The sequence below is a fragment of the Danio aesculapii genome, chromosome 1 (genome assembly GCF_903798145.1).
Source record: "Danio aesculapii chromosome 1, fDanAes4.1, whole genome shotgun sequence".
Taxonomy (NCBI): Eukaryota; Metazoa; Chordata; class Actinopteri; order Cypriniformes; family Danionidae; genus Danio; species Danio aesculapii.
The window spans coordinates 15771196-15790223 of record NC_079435.1 but is presented as its reverse complement, the minus strand read 5'-3'; the positions used below and the strand labels follow the sequence as shown (position 1 = coordinate 15790223).

Below are 19028 nucleotides of genomic sequence, written 5' to 3'. Positions count from 1 at the left end.
ATAGTACCGCAGCAAAATGAGTTGATTATTACGCCAGAATAAGAGTATTATTCCTGATCCATATCGGCCTAGAAAATATCATATTTTAGTTTTCTGATGGTGCTAGTACACAGGTGTCAAACTCTAAATTCTAAACACACCAGATCAATAATTGAGTCCTTTAATCTTGTTTGAAACCTACTGGCAAGTGTGCTGAAGCAGGGTTAAAACTAACCTATGCAGGGCTGTGGCCCTCCAGGAACTGAGTTTGACACCCATCTGCTAGTACGTAATGTAACTATAGACGAATCAAGCTTTTAATAGAAAAATTATCTTAACTCTTTGGGGTTTTTTTTTTTTGAGCGAGATGCTAACGGTCTAATCCGATTCAATGATTTATGCTAAGCTAAGCTAAAAGGGCTCCCACCAGATTGGCTGAATTGATTTAAAATTGGTAAAATTCAACGGTTTAAATCTAGGGGACATGTAAAATGAGCCTAAAATGACCCTAAGAAAAAAGTGTTTCTTTAATAAAAATTATCCTAAACATTTGAATGGAAGTTAAACATTTGAATGGAAGTTAAATTATGTGTACATGATATTTTCTAGGGACTAAGCCGAAAAGAACATGAATGAAAGAATGAATGAATAAATGAATGATATTTTTGTCAATTCTCAATTTCTCAATTTTTGGATAAGGAAAGCAGGTGATTGTACAGAAAAAAATTGTGATATGGGTGAGTGTGTGTGTTTGTGCATGTGAAAAGAGAGACTGACACTCTGCTAAGAGCTACAATAACCACACTTATGCAGCTCATCAAGGGAAGAATGAGACAGATGCAGCAAGCACAGTGGTGTTATTGTTATTTGTGAGTAAGGCACACAAACACACACACACACACACTGTTTTTATGACATTACCAAGACGATAATGCATTTGCATCTCTGATTATTGCTGTTTCCAGCTGGCATGCTCCCCTTTTTAATTGTGAATTATTATGTTTCAGATCCGTACCAGAGATGATCTCAAATGTTTCAAAAATGTGTCATTTTTTTGGGTTTCTGACAAATAATAAATATCTTCAAAAGATTGTAGAGGTTGTCCTAAATCTGAGGTTCCCGTTGCAGTGGGAGATGTTGTTGTTGTGGTGGTTTACTGTAGATTTGCAGTGTGGTTGTTCTGCAAAGATGCTGTTTTTTTCTCTCCTTTTTATATAGGGGCCAGCTGCCGAAATTTAAAGGAGAAGGGTAATTTGTGCACCTCTAGTGGCAGCAAAAGGAAATTCAACAGTGAAGACATGCCATTTTGCCCACAATTTTATCATCCAAAAAAACAAAAAAATCTTCTGCTTTAAAAAAAGCAAAGAAGAAATGATGATGGTAATGTGGATGAAGACCTCACTTTATAATTCTGAGCTACATTATTAAATATCATGATGTTAATCGTAAAAGCTATATATTTTTTACTGGTAGGTTCAGAATGTTGTAGTTGTGTTTGTTTGAGAGCGCATTGCATCGACTGGCTGCAGATGAGTGAGAAGAGTGTGTTTGTGTTTTCTTGGTCGGGGAGGGGATTTTATTCATGTGCTTGTTAATGGTTCTTTTGATTGGACTGCTGCTCTGATGTGAATACTGCCATTGTGCACCATGCGTATTTACTTTGTTTAAATAGGTCTCATCATCTTGGATTTTATTTTTATCTGTAGGCTATCGTTCTGTATGTTGCATTCTCTATTATGGTATGAGCGTTTTTGTGTGTGTGTGTGTGTGTGTGTGTGTGTGTGTGTGTGTGTGTGTGTGTGTTTAACTCGTTTTGGCCATTTACATTTATGCACTTGGCAGCTGATTTCATCTAACGTGACTTACACTGCGTTCAGGGTTAAATTGGGTTAATTTTGTTTTTATCAGGATGTGATCTTGTTGTCAGGATGTGAAATATCTTATTTTGTGTCAAATGGAATAAAAAAACTCAAACTGTTTTGAAACAAGTCAAGGCTGAGTAAATGGTGGTAGAATTGTCACTTTTGGGCGAACTATTATTATATACGACATTATTGTAGTTAATAAATATCTAATTTCCCTAGTGTTTATAAAGTAGATACATATTCTGCTCTTTTTTGCCATTGGTGATTGTCATAACATTTAATCTAGTATTTAGTATTTCAGTATTAGTCTGTTATGCTTATTCAAACTATTCATTTAAAGTGAGCTGAAACAACACAAAAGTCTATAGTTTTTTGGAGCAACTTAATTGTTTTATGTTCAATTCACCTAATTGTGTAAAAAAACAATTAAAATCAATTTGTGTTGGAACAACATGAAGAAATAATGTGGAACTAGGGCTGCACGATATTAAAAAAATCTGACATTGTGATATTTTGTTGTGATGTGTGTGTATATATATATATACATATATATATATATATATATATATATATATATATATATATATATATATATATATATATATATATATATATATATGTGTGTATGTATATATATATATATGTGTATGTATATGTATGTATATATATATACAGTATACAGTTGAAGTCAGAATTATTAGCCCCCCTGTTTATTTTTTCCCCATTTTCTGTTTAACAGTGAGAAGATTTTTCCAGCACATTTCTAAACATAATAGTTTTAATAACTCATTTCTAATAACTGATTTATTTTATCTTTGTCATGATGACAGTAAATAATATTTGACTAGATATTTTTCAAGACACTTCTATACAGCTTAAAGTGACATTTAAAGGCTTAACTAGGTTAATTAGGTTAACTACTGTATGCAGGTTAGGGTAATTAGGCAAGTCATTGTATAACAATGTTTTTTTCTGGAGACTATCAAAAAAAAAAATTTGCTTAAAGGGGATAATAATATTGACCTTAAAATGGTTAAAAAAGCCGAAATAAAACAAATAAGACTTTCTCCAGAAGAAAAAATATTATTAGACATACTGTGAAAATGTCCTTGCTCTGTTAAACATCATTTGGGAAATATTTACAAAAAGATAAAACAATCAAAAGGGGACTAATAATTCTGACTTCGTATATATATCGGTAAAATGAGGTGCCGGATCAGAATTAGGCCCTGTATATGTATATGCGATTTAAAAAAAAACAAAAAAAAAAACATATATATATATTGCGATGTGAATACAATATCACATGACAACTTAAACAGCTTTATTTGGAAAAAGTTTTCATTTTATATCAGTTTAAAGGGCACCTATGATGAAAATCATCTTTTTTATTCTGTCTGCAGTCATATTGGTATAATAGAAATCCAATAAGTCTCTTTTTTTTTTTTTTTTTTTACATTTTTTGACGTCAAAAAAGGATCCAAACCCCTCCCATTTTGAGGCCCACTGCAACGTAACGTAGGAGTGCAGTTTTCCCCACCCAGTGAATTGATTGACAGATGCCATGTCCCATAATAACATGGATACATATGTCCACAGAACATTTTTTGCAAAGAAACTGGGATTAAAACATGTCTGCGACAACTCAATCAGCTGCTCATTAAAAATTAGTTTTATAAGTTTAAAACATTAAAACTGCGTGTTTATAATAAAGACGCTAATATGTGTGTGTGTACTGCAAACAGCATTTGTGTGTGACTCAGAAAGGCTTGAATAAACTCCACCACAAATACATCAAATAAACCTACTTGGTATTTTTGACTCGTGACCTTATTTCAGCTTCATCCGTGTCTGTCTCTATCACTGACTGCTGTTTATCTAACGTAACACATGGGAAGCTGACAAGCACACCTGAGCGGTGGGCGGGAAGAAGCAGCTAATTTGCATTTGAAGCCACGAGCTACAAAAACAGTTACACTGTCCACAGACACCAAAACAGGCAGATTCTACATTACATAATAAACAATCTGACGGATATTTTGAGCTGAAACTTTACATTCTCATTGTCTTCTCTTCTTCATCTTGTAAAAGGGGTAAAATAGATGCCCTTTAATATTAGTTTTCTAGAGAGTCTAACAGTTCATAAACTAAATTGGCCATAGTGTATGATTGTAAATAAGTGTGTATGGAACTTTTCCAGTACTGGGTTGCAGAGGGCATCCACTGTGTAAAACATATGCTAAATAAGGCTGTTCATTCCGCTGTGGCGACCCCTGATGAATAAAGAGATTAAGTCAAAGGAAAATGAATGAATGAAATCTTCTTGTGTTCAAGAGGATAAAGAAACTCATAAACGTTTGAAACAAGTGAAGAATGAAATAAAAGTAGTGAGTAAAATTTTATTTTTGGGTGAACTATCACTTTAAAAACACATGCAGATGAAAACTTTACTCCATTATGATTAAACTCTGCTTAAATTATAACTATTGCAGATACACACATTTGCGATATCGATGATGAAACCATATATTGTGCAGTTATGTGGAACTCAGCATTTTTACAGTATACTTGTTTATTCTATTTCAGGTAACCTCGCCTTTAAACAGCAAATAAAAACAAATTGAGCTCTGGTTTATGTCGGTCAGGCGTCTCTTCCTGTCTAGTGGGTGTTTCTTGGCCAGAATAACCAGAAGTGTAAACCAGACCTGTTACAGTTTAGTCAATTTCCAGACTATGTGAGAATATATCAAATAAAGCTTATTTCAATGCCATACCAAGCTCCACGTTTGTTTCACATGACTGAACATAATTTGTTTGTCTTTAGGGATGTTTGAACATTTGAGAGTTTTATATCCTTGTCATCTATCCATTTATTTATTTCTTTTTAACAAAGCACGCATGCATTCCTTTTCTTTTTTTAATAGCTTTGGCTGTGGCTTTAGCTGCTCAGTCTGTTTGTGTGGTTTGTTTAAGGATGCACACATGGCTTATTGTTTTGGTGCTGCACAAAGCACACAGTTCACACACAGTATGCCACACAGCCATTTTTCAACTGTGTTTTTGTAACAGCCTCGCAGACTTGTCATTTTAAAAATCAGTGCGAGCTGGCATTGATTGAAGTGTACCTTTTTGAAGTCGCTGTCATGCATGCTTCATATCTTGGAAATGCGCAGTTGACAGTTTGAGCTTGAGATGGGATGTGGATGTAAATTCATTGTCTTAAAGCGATAGTTCACCGTAAAATGAAATCTCTGTCATTTACTCACTTGTTCCAAACTATAATGAGTTTTTTTCTTATGTTGAACACACAAAAAAACAGATATTTTGAAAAATGTTTAAAACCTGTAACCATTGATTTTCATAGTATTTGTTTTTCCCATTATGGACATCAATAGTTATGTTAGTTAAATTGTTTCATGTCAGTTTCTTTTTTTGTTGAACACAAAAGCAGGTACTAACCCTAATTTCTTTAAATCTGGGGTCTCAAACTCAAATTGGTGAGGGGTCATTTCAGTGACTGACAATTCATAGGAGGGCCATTTTAACATTGAAGCACAAGAAAAAAGTGGAAACCTGACATAATTGATGCAGCTTAGAACAACAGGCATGATGTTTATATTTTAAGCATTACCTGTCGCCAGTGATAATGCAAATCAGCATGCTTATCGTGTCAAACATCAGCTGTTGAAATATATCTTTTGTTGTTGTGTGTATGGCCGAGCATTAGACACACTCAGTCATTTTTCCACAGATTATAAGTCTAGAGATCACTAGAGATGACACTAGAGTCATCTCATCATAACGTCTGAATGATTACTAATCAAAATCTCTATTATTAAAAAAACAATACATAATCATTCTTCCCTTGTTTCCACAGATTAATCCAGGCCTGATAAAGACGTCATCAAGAAGGCTTATCCCTGTCCACAGCGTCCTCCTGTGAGACAGATCCTTCCAGATCTCATCGCTTGACCTTTCTCGTCCCGGACTCCTCCGTCATGTCCAGCCCAAGCAGCAGCCCAGAGAGAGAGGGGGGGATGGCAGGTTCAGTTCAGCTGGAGGACCTCAACTCGCCTGCCGGTCTGGAAATTGACCCTCCGTTTATTGGCAGCCCGGTGCTCAGTCCAGATTCCAGTTCCCATGATGCCGCTCTCTCTGCCCCTGCCGCTTCCCCGGCTGACTCCGAAAACCTCAGTCCAGATGAGCTCGAGCTTCTGGCGAAACTGGAGGAGCAGAACAGGTAGGATGAGAACTATTCATGAACACACATTGGAACTGACATCAATTAAAGAAACACTTCATTTAAAGGTGCAGTAGGTGATTGTCTTCAGAAACACTTTGGGCCCTATCATACACCCGGCGCAATGCGGCACGAGGTGTGACACAATTGTTGTTTGCTAGTTTCAGCTTAGAGGAAGAGTCGTTTTGATGTTTTGTGCCACGCTGCTTAAATAGCAAATGCATTTGCGCTCATATGTGCACCCATAGGCATTCTGGTCTAAAAACGGGGGTGTGTTGAGGCGCATTGCTGTCGCTATGCTATTTTAAGGAACTTAAATAAACGGTTCAATAGACCTGATCAATTCAGGTCTATAGTCCAGCGCAGAGCGCGTTAGTTGTGCGCCTCGCTTACACATTGCTTAATACACACAGGATGTACAACAATACGCAAATATCTTTACATATGAAAAAGAATTAAAGGATTAAAATATTACAAAAAATATTATTTTCTATCCTACATAAACATAACTACCAAACTTTCATGCCTTCATCTCGGGGGGCTTTTTCAGTTTACTCATAACAATTTGCTTTTGTATAATGTTATTATTATTAGCAGTATTATTTATTATATGCATATTTATATTTGTTTTATTAAAAACAAGCTTAGATTTGTCCATCTGTCAGGTTTTAGACCATATGGGGCACAGCATGTGTATTAGGATATAACTCAGTTTTTTGAACACACTTCGTTATTATTGTTCATTTATTAGTTTTCTGGAAATTAGAACTGAATTTAGAAATAGTTTTGAAAACAAATCTTTCCGCTTAACAAACTAAATTAATTATATATAGGCTAATGGATAGGCTAACGAGAGTGAAAGTGAAAGTAAATAATGAGAAGGCTCATCTCTCATTCTCACGCTGCAGATGCTCTGTTTAACTGTTTTCTCTCTAGTAAAGTGTTCAGTTTTTCCACTTACAAACTTCTCCATGTAAATAGCAAATGCGCTATAACTGACTCTTAAAGAGAATGGGAAATGAGACTCTGGTTGTTTTTTTCCCAAAAAACACCTATAACGCATTAAGAGAATAAGGTCAACTCTGTTAGACCATGCGCCATGGCGCAAACTGGATTTTTCCATCCTTAAAATAGCAAAAGTGGATTCTGACACGCCCTTAATACGTTTGCGCCCCGCGCTTTGCACTTTGCGCATGGATCGTCAAAATAGAGCCCTTTATGTTGTGCTGGTTGAAAGTCTCTTTACATTCCAATGATAATGATTAAGTAAATGATCTAATTGTATTTATGTATTTTTATATTCTGGGTTAGGCATAAGACTAAAAATTGTTCATCCAATTAAATATTGTCAGGCCGACATCTCCCATAATTCTGATAAGTAGCCCAAACTGTCTGTCGACAAATGTAGATTTGTACAACTGCGTACCTCTGTTCACACAGATCTACCATTTACGGGATCAATAATGTAGATTTTTATTTAGTTTAACAACAAAACATCAGTAAATAGCGCTATTCTGCCTTGCCTGCTTTACTGAGCTGAAGTTGGTTTTATTTTTGAACAATGATAACCTGTGATGCTGTCCCTATATTGATTACCATGCTACTCTGAATATTCGGTCTAAAATAGCATGTAAGTGTGGCTTAGTAATGAGTGTAATTCCTGCACTACACAAATAATCTTGATTTTCTTATGCCCCTTTAAATCTTCCCCAGTCAGAGAAACACTCATCCAATCTCCAACAATCCTTCTAAAAAACTCAAACTTTTAACAAAACTATATTTATCAATATGGTTTAGTCACCGTCCTTACAATAACATTTGTTTAAAAGTTCTTCGTGTATTTATAGTCCATATATGGTGAGGACACTGACCTGAACAGACCATTGTGCAATACATTTAGTGTAGTTTTTATAGATTTTATTTTTGATGTTGAAAAAATGCTTGTTTTGACACTTTATTTAAAATATATGGCTAAGAAATAATTAATTATAGTTAGACATGGGACGATAACTGTTCTCAAGGTATACTGGGGTTTGAATAAGTCAAGGTTTTAAAAACACCAAACTTTTCTGCTATAACGTTCCTACAGTATATGAAAAAAAAATTGTAAGTTCGTTTTTTTTTTTTATGTTTTTTTGGACAACAGTATTTCCAGCAGAAAAGATATCCAAAGATGCCATTTTAAATTGTAAAGAAATCAGTGTTTTTGAAACTAATAAAGACAACGAAAGTCAATGATTTATTTGTATTATTCAGTCTGACATGTTTACTGCTCCAAAATATTTTAAATGTTTCTCATAATAAAATGTTTGTGTTCAAAGGGGGGAAAGTTGTAGTTTTTTACCCAGACATTTGAAAATAACTTAATTTAGAGTAGTAATGACAATACCATGAAACCGTGATCTTTTTATCCAAGGTTATCATACCATCAGAATCTTATTTCGGCCCATGCCTAATCATGACTGAATCTGAAATGACAGACTTAAGTCTGATAATGGACAATGGTTTAGTTTTCTTAAATCTTGCTGGCATCTGATTTTGTACATTTTTATTCTTTGATAATCACTTCGCTATATTTGGGCTCAATAAGTTTAACAGGAAAGAAAAGTTGACTGAAAGTGAGTGAATGAATTTCAGTAAATGCATTGATCATGGAATTCAGTCCTTTCACAATAAGAATGACAACGCTAATGAAATGAACAACAGTATCTGTATCAGCATTTCACACCAATGTACAGTAACATTATGTATTACAAGCTCTCACGGCAGTAATGAATGCTGGAATAAAAAAACCTGAAAGTGATTGCAGCGGTATAGCTTCTCATTATGTTTAGCTGTAGAAGTGGCTCCACAATGGTTTTATATTTAACTATAGTTACTGTCCTTAGTGTGAATGTGCATTTGAGGTATAAAAAGTGCTTCTGTTATACTTGTATTGCAATTTAGGAGCCTTATATGTTTTATTTACACACACAAATCATCAGGATATTCTATATAAATTAAATATTGCGTTCAATGGAAACAGATTTGTTTCAGACCTGTATGGAAACAGCGTTGGGTTTATTATTTGGAAGTAGGTTAATGTGCGCAAATTGGTAACCGCACAGACCAAGTGTCTATCAAATGAGTATCGAAGTGCAGCACATTATGTCTGTGTGTTTCCGTATGTGTGTGTCTACAAACTTAACTTTAAAGTTGTCAGAGCCTCGGTTTGTGTCTGAGACAGAAAGCGACGTGTGTGTGGTTTATCATTTGACCTGTGCATGGCATAGTGTGAACCTCATAGCCGTCTCCTCTTCCTGTAACAGCTGATATGTAACAAGCTTTCACTATTAATCAGTTGTGTTGGTTGCCTGACAACAACAACAACACAAAGGGTTGCTATGCTGAATGAAGAACTTCAACGAGCCGTTTAAGATTCCAGCAGTGGTGGCCACAAAATGAAGTGTAAGCATTCTGTATTTTGACTGGGTTATTTACCCGAAATACCCATCCTGATCATTTATATTCGTCAGAAAGTATTCATAAAAAAGAGCTTTATTCATTTATTAATTAATTAAATAAATATAGCTAATAGTATAGCTAGTTATATAAATAAATAAATAAAATATAACTTTATTAATTATTCAGGTAAAACATGTCAGAAGTGATATACGCTAAGCAAGCATGACATGGAGCATCAGAACAGTACAATGAAATGCTTCTTACTGCTTATAAGTATAATTCAGTCATTTTTACTAATAAAACAATTCAATGCAAATATTATCTCAGTTTTAGGCAAAATGGCATTCAGTGTACCACATGAGGAATTCAGATGCAAAACCCTCTAAGGCCCTTTTTACACTAATATTTTTTTGTTTTAAAACAGCGTTTTTGAATGAAAACGATCCGCGTCCATGCTATATTGCTGAAAACCCACCCCACGTGACCACACACACACTCTGGCATGTGCTGCAGCGTATGTGCACGTCTGAGCTCCAGGTGGTCAGCAGGTGCTTTGAGCACATCTACCCAGATGAGAGCTGCGCACGTCGTACTGTTCATCAAGGATCTACCGCCGGATCTAATCTCAATATGTTTGTTAAACATGATATTTAATTCATCTTGTTGTCTATATCTAACGACAAATCCCCTGACTTTGGTCTTTTGAATCTATTACTTGTTCTCAGGTAACGTGTTTTGGCTGAGCGCAAAGATAAGTTAATATATTCATTAATGTAACCGCGCACACTGATTTTGCACATTTGATTGATTGCTTGCCTTTATTTCCTATAATGTATAAACTTATTGTACGTTATACTTTTGTAATGGCCATTATTGGTTATTAAAACTGATATTCAGCAAAAGAGTGGGTATGTTTCGTATATTCAGTGAAAATGAAGGGAGGCAGCTATGTTATATGCCGCCACATTTTTGGTGTCTGTTAACTTGCTAATTTCAAAATGAAAACCGGCATTTCCTTATATCATGTTTTCATTTTATTGTTAAGATTGTGAAACAACGTAACCAGGGTGTTGTGAATGAGGTTGTAAAGTACTCTGTTCCCTTTGAAGATTTTCCCGACGTGTCCTCTGGAGTTTGTTTTTCATATCAAACTTGCAAAGTCTGAACTTACAAGAAGAGGATGCAAGACTGAACTGTGTGTAGGCTACTTAATATTTAAGAAAAAGCCCCAATCGGATAAGCAAATGTCTGCAGCCATGCCTCCCTTTTCAGATGTCTCCGTTGTCCCCCATCCACACTGACACGGAGCAGCAGCATTTTAAAATGAAAATGGCCTCTTCAGTGTTTTCAGAAAGCTCAGTTTTCGGCGCTCGAAAACTTCGGGGTAGTGTATTTGGATGGCGCAACCGTAGCAAAACTTTAAAACTAAAACTTATTAGTGTAAACATCAATCAATGGTCTCAAACTCAATTCCTCGTGGGCAGTAGCTCTGCATAGTTTAGCTCCAACCAGCTCCAACACACCCCTGCTTAATAGTCTCTAGTAGTCTTGAACACCTTGTTTGGATCAGCTGTGTTTGATTAGGGTTGGAGCAAAACTGTGCAGAACTGCGGCCCTCCAGGAATCCAGTCATGAGACCTAAATAGATGCTCTAAATGCCATCTAAAATTGTCTCCTGTGTTTATGATTGGTTATTTCACTTTAAAGGCAGTGGAAATAACATACTCATTGTCATAAAAGTGAAATAACTGGTCATAAACACAAGATCCTGAAAAAAAATTCTCATTTTAGAAGAAAATATCAGTCGGCACTTGGAGGGTTTTGCATCTGAACTGTTCATATATTTATGCTAAAGAAAAGTTTAGGACATGCTTATTTTGGCCTGTATCTGGACTTCATATTAAAATATTTGAAATGTGTAAGTCTACAAATGGGTAAAAAGGTGGTTGGAAGGAAAGTAAATAAATATCGAATGAATATTCTCTTTCTAAAAATAACTGAATTTATTTTGGCATTCTCTAAATCAAGTTAAAAATGTTTGATCGTGACTTTTTTTTACTTGAAGTACAGGGCTCATGTAAATGTACAGGGAATTTCTTTTAAATCTTTGACTTGTATTTAAAAAAAAATTGTTTTGTGTTTTGCGGTGTGCACCAAGGCAACCATCACTTACTATTACTCATAGTCAGAGTTGGAATTTGGATGAACTTTGTGTCCCACACGATTTGTGCTGCATGAACGTGACATTTAGCAGACTTTAGACAAGGTTTGACAAAACCTGGAGAAAATACAGTCACCTTTACTATTGCTCAGTGAAATTTTGCAGCCATTTTAGCAGAAATTTGCGATTTTGGAAATTTTTGGTATGGTGAACAATTTTCCATGCAGATTTCACCCGAAGTTTCTTGCTTGACTGCTTTGTGGGCTGTAATTCATGCATCTCTCTACACTTGATTCAGTGTGCAAGTTCCTTTACAGTGAAAAAAGAAACATTGTTTCATTTAGATGATGTACGTTTAGAACATGAACTGTAAAATACACCTGTAAAAGACTCTTTTTTTTTTGCTGCAATATTTCATGGAAATTCTGCTAATGTGACTGTGGCTTTAAATCAGAAGTCTTGTTTAGTGGCCAGAATATCACAGAGGCATGAGGGGGCCTGTTTTGACATTTGGGCCAACAAGCAGCTACTCAGATCCTAGCAACCACCCAATGAAGCTTAGGAAACATAGAGCAGCCAGCATACTTGCATTGTGAAGGTGACACAGACAGTCACTGTTTTTTTAAAATTTATTTAGAAAATGTAGAAAGTTATTTGTTGCTATGATATTATTCAAAATGATAGCAATGATTATAGTATTGTAAATAGTGTAGAAATATATTAAAGTAAATTTATTAAAGGCATTCTCTCCTCGATGCAGCAATAGGGTAAATCCAAGAGCACAGTGGTGATAGTTCAAACAAAATTTGGGCTGCATTTATCTGATCAGAATAGAGAAACAAATTAAAAAAAATTGGATATATAATTAATGTGTTGTGACAATAATGTGATTTCAAAGCCACTCTGGTCTCTGCTGTCACACAATTTTTTAGAAACTGGGACCGGGACCCCTGGGGGGGGGGGGGGGCTGCAAGAGAGTACTGAGGAGTCCATGGAAATATTTAGAGACAAATATATAAAACAAATGTTAATTAAAAAAAAAGAATTTAAAAAAAAGTTTTCATTAAAAAGTAAATACTCAAACACTTTATGAAGATAATTAAACACATTAGCATAAGTCATTGGTAAATATTGAATACAAAAAAGTAGGGCTGTCAAAATTAGCATGTTAATGCTTGTGATTACAGTTTTTTCTGATTGCTTAAGCACGATTTTCAAAAAAGGGCCCCTGTTTCCAAAACCTCTATCTCTACCTCCAGCATGGCCTCTATACCTCTTCCTCCCCTTCCTCATCATCCTCCACGTCATCTTACTCTTTCTCTGACTCTTTCCATTGTGCTTGAAGACCAATGAACTCACCTGCTGCTTTTTATAGTGCTTAAACACCTCATTAGTGTGTCTACAATTAAGCACACAAGTGTTTGCACACCTGATGGCTGTGTTGAACAAATTGGTTGGACGGTGCAGTAATTTGAGTCAGTGCTTTGATATTGCAAGGAAGTGACTTCATAATAGGTTTTTGTGTGTAATGTATGTTAAGTGTGTTTAGTGTTTTGCAAATCAATCTGCGGTCACACTTGACTTTTCTTCCCTCAGACTTCCATTCATACGCACGCGAATGCGTCAGACCGGAAACGCGGGGTCATGCGTCAAGTTTCGCAGGTTGCTGGGGTGCAAAGTTCAAGCTTGGTGAACTCTAACCTGCGAAATCGCATCACTTAACTGCATGAGAGCAATCGAGGATCAAAACATGACCTCTCTCGACAGAAATTTAAAACATGAAGCAATCGCTTGCTTTTTTAATGTCTAATCATCTTGTTTAATCCCGCCCTTTTTTGCAGCGCCGCACGACAGAATTTCGCACACACAAAGCCCAGTGTGACCGTAGCTTTACTGTGTGTAGAGTTTTGCAACAAGTGTGAGGTTGACAATGTGCTTATAGTTGTGCAAATATGGGCTGATGTTTTGCTTCTTGAGTGTAAGGTTTTGCTAATAGTGTACTACTTTTAATTTTAGTGTGTAAGCAATCCAAAAAAACTGTCATTTGAAATATTTAACGCGTTGTAATTAAAGATAAAGTGTATTAAAGATGTTAAAGACTGGATGACCAACAATTATCTTCTCTTAAACTCAGACAAAACAGAATTATTACTTATTGGGCCTAAATCCTGTACACAGCAGATCTCACAACTCGACCTACAATTAGAGGGATACAAAGTTAACGTTAGCTCTACTATAAAAGATCTGGGTGTCATATTAGACAGCAATTTAACTTTTAAAAATCATATATCCCATGTCACAAAAACTGCTTTCTTTCATCTGAGAAATATCGCTAAGTTACGAAGTATGCTATCCATCTCAGATGCAGAAAAGCTAGTCCATGCTTTTATGACTTCTAGGCTGGACTACTGTAATGCACTGTTTGCTGGCTGCCCAGCATCCTCTATTAACAAACTTCAATTAGTACAAAATGCAGCTGCCAGAGTTCTTACCAGGTCTAGAAAATTTGATCACATCACACCAATTTTATCCTCCTTACACTGGCTGCCTGTTAAGTTTCGTATTGAATTTAAAATATTGCTTCTTACATATAAAGCTTTAAATAATCTAGCTCCTGTTTATCTAACCAATCTTCTGTCTCGGTACAATCCAACTCGCTCTTTAAGGTCTCAAAACTCAGGGCTTCTGGTAGTACCTAGAATAGCAAAGTCGAGTAAAGGAGGTCGAGCCTTCTCATTTATAGCTCCTAAACTCTGGAATAGCCTTCCTGATAACGTCCGAGGCTCAGACACACTCTCCCAATTCAAAACTAGATTAAAGACCTATCTGTTCAGTAAAGCATACACTCAGTGCACCACTTAGGGGGCTTCCACACAGGTTATACATCTTGCTGATATACACTGTGAACATCAGCTACGCTAATTATTTTCTTTATTCTCCATTTCCACCTGGGGATACTCTTCCCGAGGCCCCCAGACTATGCAGAGTCACTGATTCGATCCAAGACCAACGACGAGATGATCCCAAGGTTTCCATATCCTGAACCTGGCTGAATCCTGAGCAGCTACTGTGATGGTCATGGAAGAGTGGAGAACATGAGACTGTTTCCTATGACGCTCCAGAGACAGACGAGTCTTCGCTGAGGCCAGCTTCCAGCCTCCGCCACTGAGACTGCAGCTCTACACAAGACGTTTGGCCAGCGGAGAAATTAAAATGGTCGTGCCCAACTGAGCCTGGTTTCTCTCAAGGTTTTTTTTCTTCACTTCCGCCTTTAGTGAAGTTTTTTTTCCCTCTCCGCTGTCGCCACTGGCTTGCATGGTTCAGGATCTGTAGAGCTGCGCATCGTTGGATTTGCCCTTCAATATTTGGACTCTCAGTAGTGATTATTAAACCACACTGAACTGAGCTCAACTGAACTGAACTTAAACACTACAAACTGAACTACACTGTTCCTGTTTACTGTGACCTTTTATGTGAAGCTGCTTTGACACAATCTACATTGTATAAGCGCTATACAAATAAAGGTGAATTGAATTGAATTGAATAAAAAAAAATAACACAAATAACGCAGTTACAGTTTTTTTTTTAAATTTCCTGTTGTGGCCGATGTGTGTTTAGGGCCGGCGCGTCCATAGAGGCGACCTTGGGCAGCAGAATAGTGAGCGAGGCCCCCGGTCCTCACTTTTCACTTTCAGGTTGAGGGCGGCGTGATTGCCGTTTGCCTAGAGCGCCAGTTCAGCTTGCTCCGGCCCTGCGTGTGTTTAACGTGCAAAGAAATTTGGATAAGACCAAGGATGCGCTTTTAGAAGGAAAGTTTCAGTATAAAACAACTAATGTCGCATCACCAGGCTATTCAGCATTTCCTCCAGAGTTTCATGCAATTTTGGGTGTTTCATTTTTAATCTTTAGACTTTAACTGCAGTTCAGCAGTTCACTCTCATTCAGCATATTTTCATTCAGGATGTTTTAATTGAATCCGATACTGCATGGCGAACGGAAAGAAAAACCTCCGCATTTCGGGACTAGGGTGGTCCTTTAAGGTAATCAAAAATCACTGCTTGCATGATAGACTCTTAATCAGTATTATCTTAATCATAAAAGTGGAGTATTGGTGTCCATGTTAATGTACTCCGTGAAAGTGCCAGATGAAGTCGCAAGCTGTCAAAGACAGCCCTATTCTCTGCCTTTAAGCTGCTTCCATGAGCCCTCAAATGTTTCATTAAGTTTGACATGTTTTCCCCCTACACGCAACTTTTGTAAAGCATCTGCTTCACGTTGCTGTGTCAGAATCCTTGCTTGTAAAAATCAGCCATACTTTAGAACGCTTAGTTTAATCAAGTTTGATGAATGCGATCATGTGTGTTGATGGATCTGAAGGGATCCCTCACTCACCGGGTGCACTGTACTGCGCGTGTTGTCTCTCTCTCTCTGTGTGTGTGTGTGTGTGTGTGTTTGTAGTCCACTTAGAATCCAACATGGAAATCATTTTTGTTTGTTATTGGCATTGATTGTTTTGAAATTCAAATGGCACTTACATGCCTGTGTTTTTATTTCTGTAATAAATATGGCATTTTGTGATTAATCATGATTAATTACGTTAATTACGTTTCGTTATTAATCATGATTAATTACAAAAGAAATGTGATCAATTACACATAATTTTAGATATCAGGGTGGTGTTCCTCACATGAGGATGATCATATTTGTGGGTCTGCGGCCTCTAAAAGATTGAAAACCCCTGCTTGGACACAGTTTTTTCAGAAACCATCATATACTTTCAGGTTTCTTTGATGAATAGAAAGTTTAAAAGAACACGACTTTCCTAATAATCTTAAAGGTTTCAGTTTCACTGTATTTATTGATTAAATACATCCGTTCAGCCCTCTTTACAGAAACCCAAAAATCTATTTGGGTACAGATTGTCTACTCTATCATCTGTACACACAAATTTCCATTTATTTTGTTGCATTCAGGTTGCTAGAAGCAGATTCCAAGTCCATGCGCTCAATGAGTGGATCTCGGAGGAACAGCGGCTCGTCTCTGGTGTCAAGCTCATCTGCCTCCTCCAACCTGTCCCAGCTGGAGGAAGACACCTGGATTCTGTGGGGACGCATTGTCAACGAGTGGGATGAGTGGAGACGAAAGAAGGACAAACTTTTAAAGGTGATTGATTGGGCTATTTTTGGGGATGCATGATATTATCGGAACATTTGCCGATAGTGGCTTGATTTTGGCCTGATGTGGAAAAATATACCAATGATGTGTTGATAATGAACCTGCAACAACTTATCTGTCAGCCCAAAATGCTAGTAGTAAGATTGAAGAAGTCACTAATCTAAACATTCTTGAGGTGAATTGTTACCTTTATGTTGATTTAGATTCAACTTTTCACAAATGTCGACTTGAAATTGTGAATTGGAGTACAGAATGATTCAATTTTCAACAATTGTCATTAAGTTATTTACTAACAGTTACTAGTCCAGTGCGTTCAGTAGCCCTTGAAACACTAACAGCCTCTATAAGTCCTAATGCCCACCAGTTTTATTTATATGTGGTCACTGTAAGTGTCATATCACTGTTAGTTAGATTTTTATTTAAGTGTCAGAATCTTTGACTAAAGGGAGACTGAATGATTCTGTGATAGTCACCAATCATTACTTCAGAATCTGCCTTGTTAATAGTTTTTCTTCACAATATTGCTTCCAATCATCCTTCTCCTAGATCCTAGTGCCTGTCTGATTAGAAAATAATTTATTTGGGGGTTGCTGTGTTCTAAATAAATCTGTTTTGGAATTAAAAATTAAGAAATCTGACACTTAAAATGAAAACACTTTCCATTCAAGACTACACTTACATGACAGTGGTGTAGTGTAAACTTACTTTTTTCATTGTGTTTTAAAAAATGTCATGTGTATAGTTATTATAATTTACATTTACACACAAATCTGCATAATCAGCCAGTAATGCTGTATTACCAATATCAGGCCAGTAATTGGCGCTGTCACCTTGTTAGTAAACAATACCTATAGGGAGGTGACAAAACTTTTGTTATCACAGGTCTAATCCAGGAACACCTTTTAACAACATGTTTTTTGGCACAATTTAAAATTTGCTGTGTTTATGATGTGTTTCTGATGTTAGTTGTAACTTCGGTGTAATAAATCATTATTACTTCATTGCTAAATAAATTACAAACTCTTGAGCAACACTACCATGTTCTCCAACATTGAATTGTTTGTTTGTTAGTGCATGATTTTAAAATCTACTCATACTGTGCATGTCTACATATCTAACACATACTACGCACATGCATGATGTCACCATTTCCAAAGATTGCCTTTTTTGGTTGTATACACAAAATCAGTAATGGCGTCATTTTCAAAAACGTGAAATTTTTTAAATAATGCATTTTTAATCCCCAAAATGCTATTGTCATGGAAATGAATGGGTAAAATGCTAAAATAAAATCCCCATTTAACCCATTTTAAAGTTATGTCATTTAAACAGCCCTACCCAGACAAAACAGATATCAGCATCAGCCATTGACCCAAAGCCATTTAAATACATTAGCTTACTGAATCCCCCTTCCTGCAAGCAGATCACACATTTTTATGAATGCTCTTCGTACATATGTAGGGGTGAAAACTCAGGAACTTAAAAGAATATGGAATGGGGAGCTTCAGTTGACCATTACGGATGAGGAATGGGATCTAATTTGGCTAAAAAGATCTCTATCTGTAACAGGGCAAATACATTCAACTTAGAATTGTTTATAGATTGCACATCTCACCGCAAGTTCAACTCAAGTAATTCACCATGTGTGAAATGTAATGTGGAAGTGGAGACTACACTCATTTATTATAGAATTGTCCTGTTATTAGAGTTTTTGGCCAAAAGTTGTTACTTTTTCTACCGTTGAATCCATTGTCTTTGAATTTTAGGTCTCCCGGTTGGATCTTTGCCTGATAAATTTACCAATCGTTTATTTGACATTTTAGCCTTCGCTGCCAGAAAATAAAATACTGATGAACTGAATCAGTGACAAACCATCATCCTGGAAAGTACGGCTCAATATTATTAGGGAAATGATTCCCTTAGAGTTCCTTACCTGTCATTTATGTGTCCACTGAGGCTTTTCATCAAGTCTGGACTCTTACTTGGATTTTATTGATGTTTGAGTTATGGTATGTCTTAATTGAATTTATGTATTTCATTTTATTATTATTTTATCTTTATATATTTACTTTATTTATTTACTTATTATTAATATTGCTATTATTCATTTATTATAATTATTTTGTTTATCAATATATATATATATATATATATATATATATAT

The 19028-nt window shown here is 36.1% G+C and overlaps 1 protein-coding gene across 1 annotated transcript in view; it reads left to right on the top strand.

Annotated features, from left to right (window-relative positions):
* Positions 1–19028, top strand: part of evi5l (ecotropic viral integration site 5 like) — an 89607-nt gene that overhangs the window by 11589 nt on the left and 58990 nt on the right. Inside the window, exons 2-3 of the mRNA XM_056456701.1 lie at positions 5722–6084; positions 16663–16852. Of these exons, the coding sequence (XP_056312676.1) occupies positions 5843–6084; positions 16663–16852 (432 nt within the window). The 5' untranslated portion in view covers positions 5722–5842. The remainder of the gene's footprint in view (positions 1–5721; positions 6085–16662; positions 16853–19028) is intronic.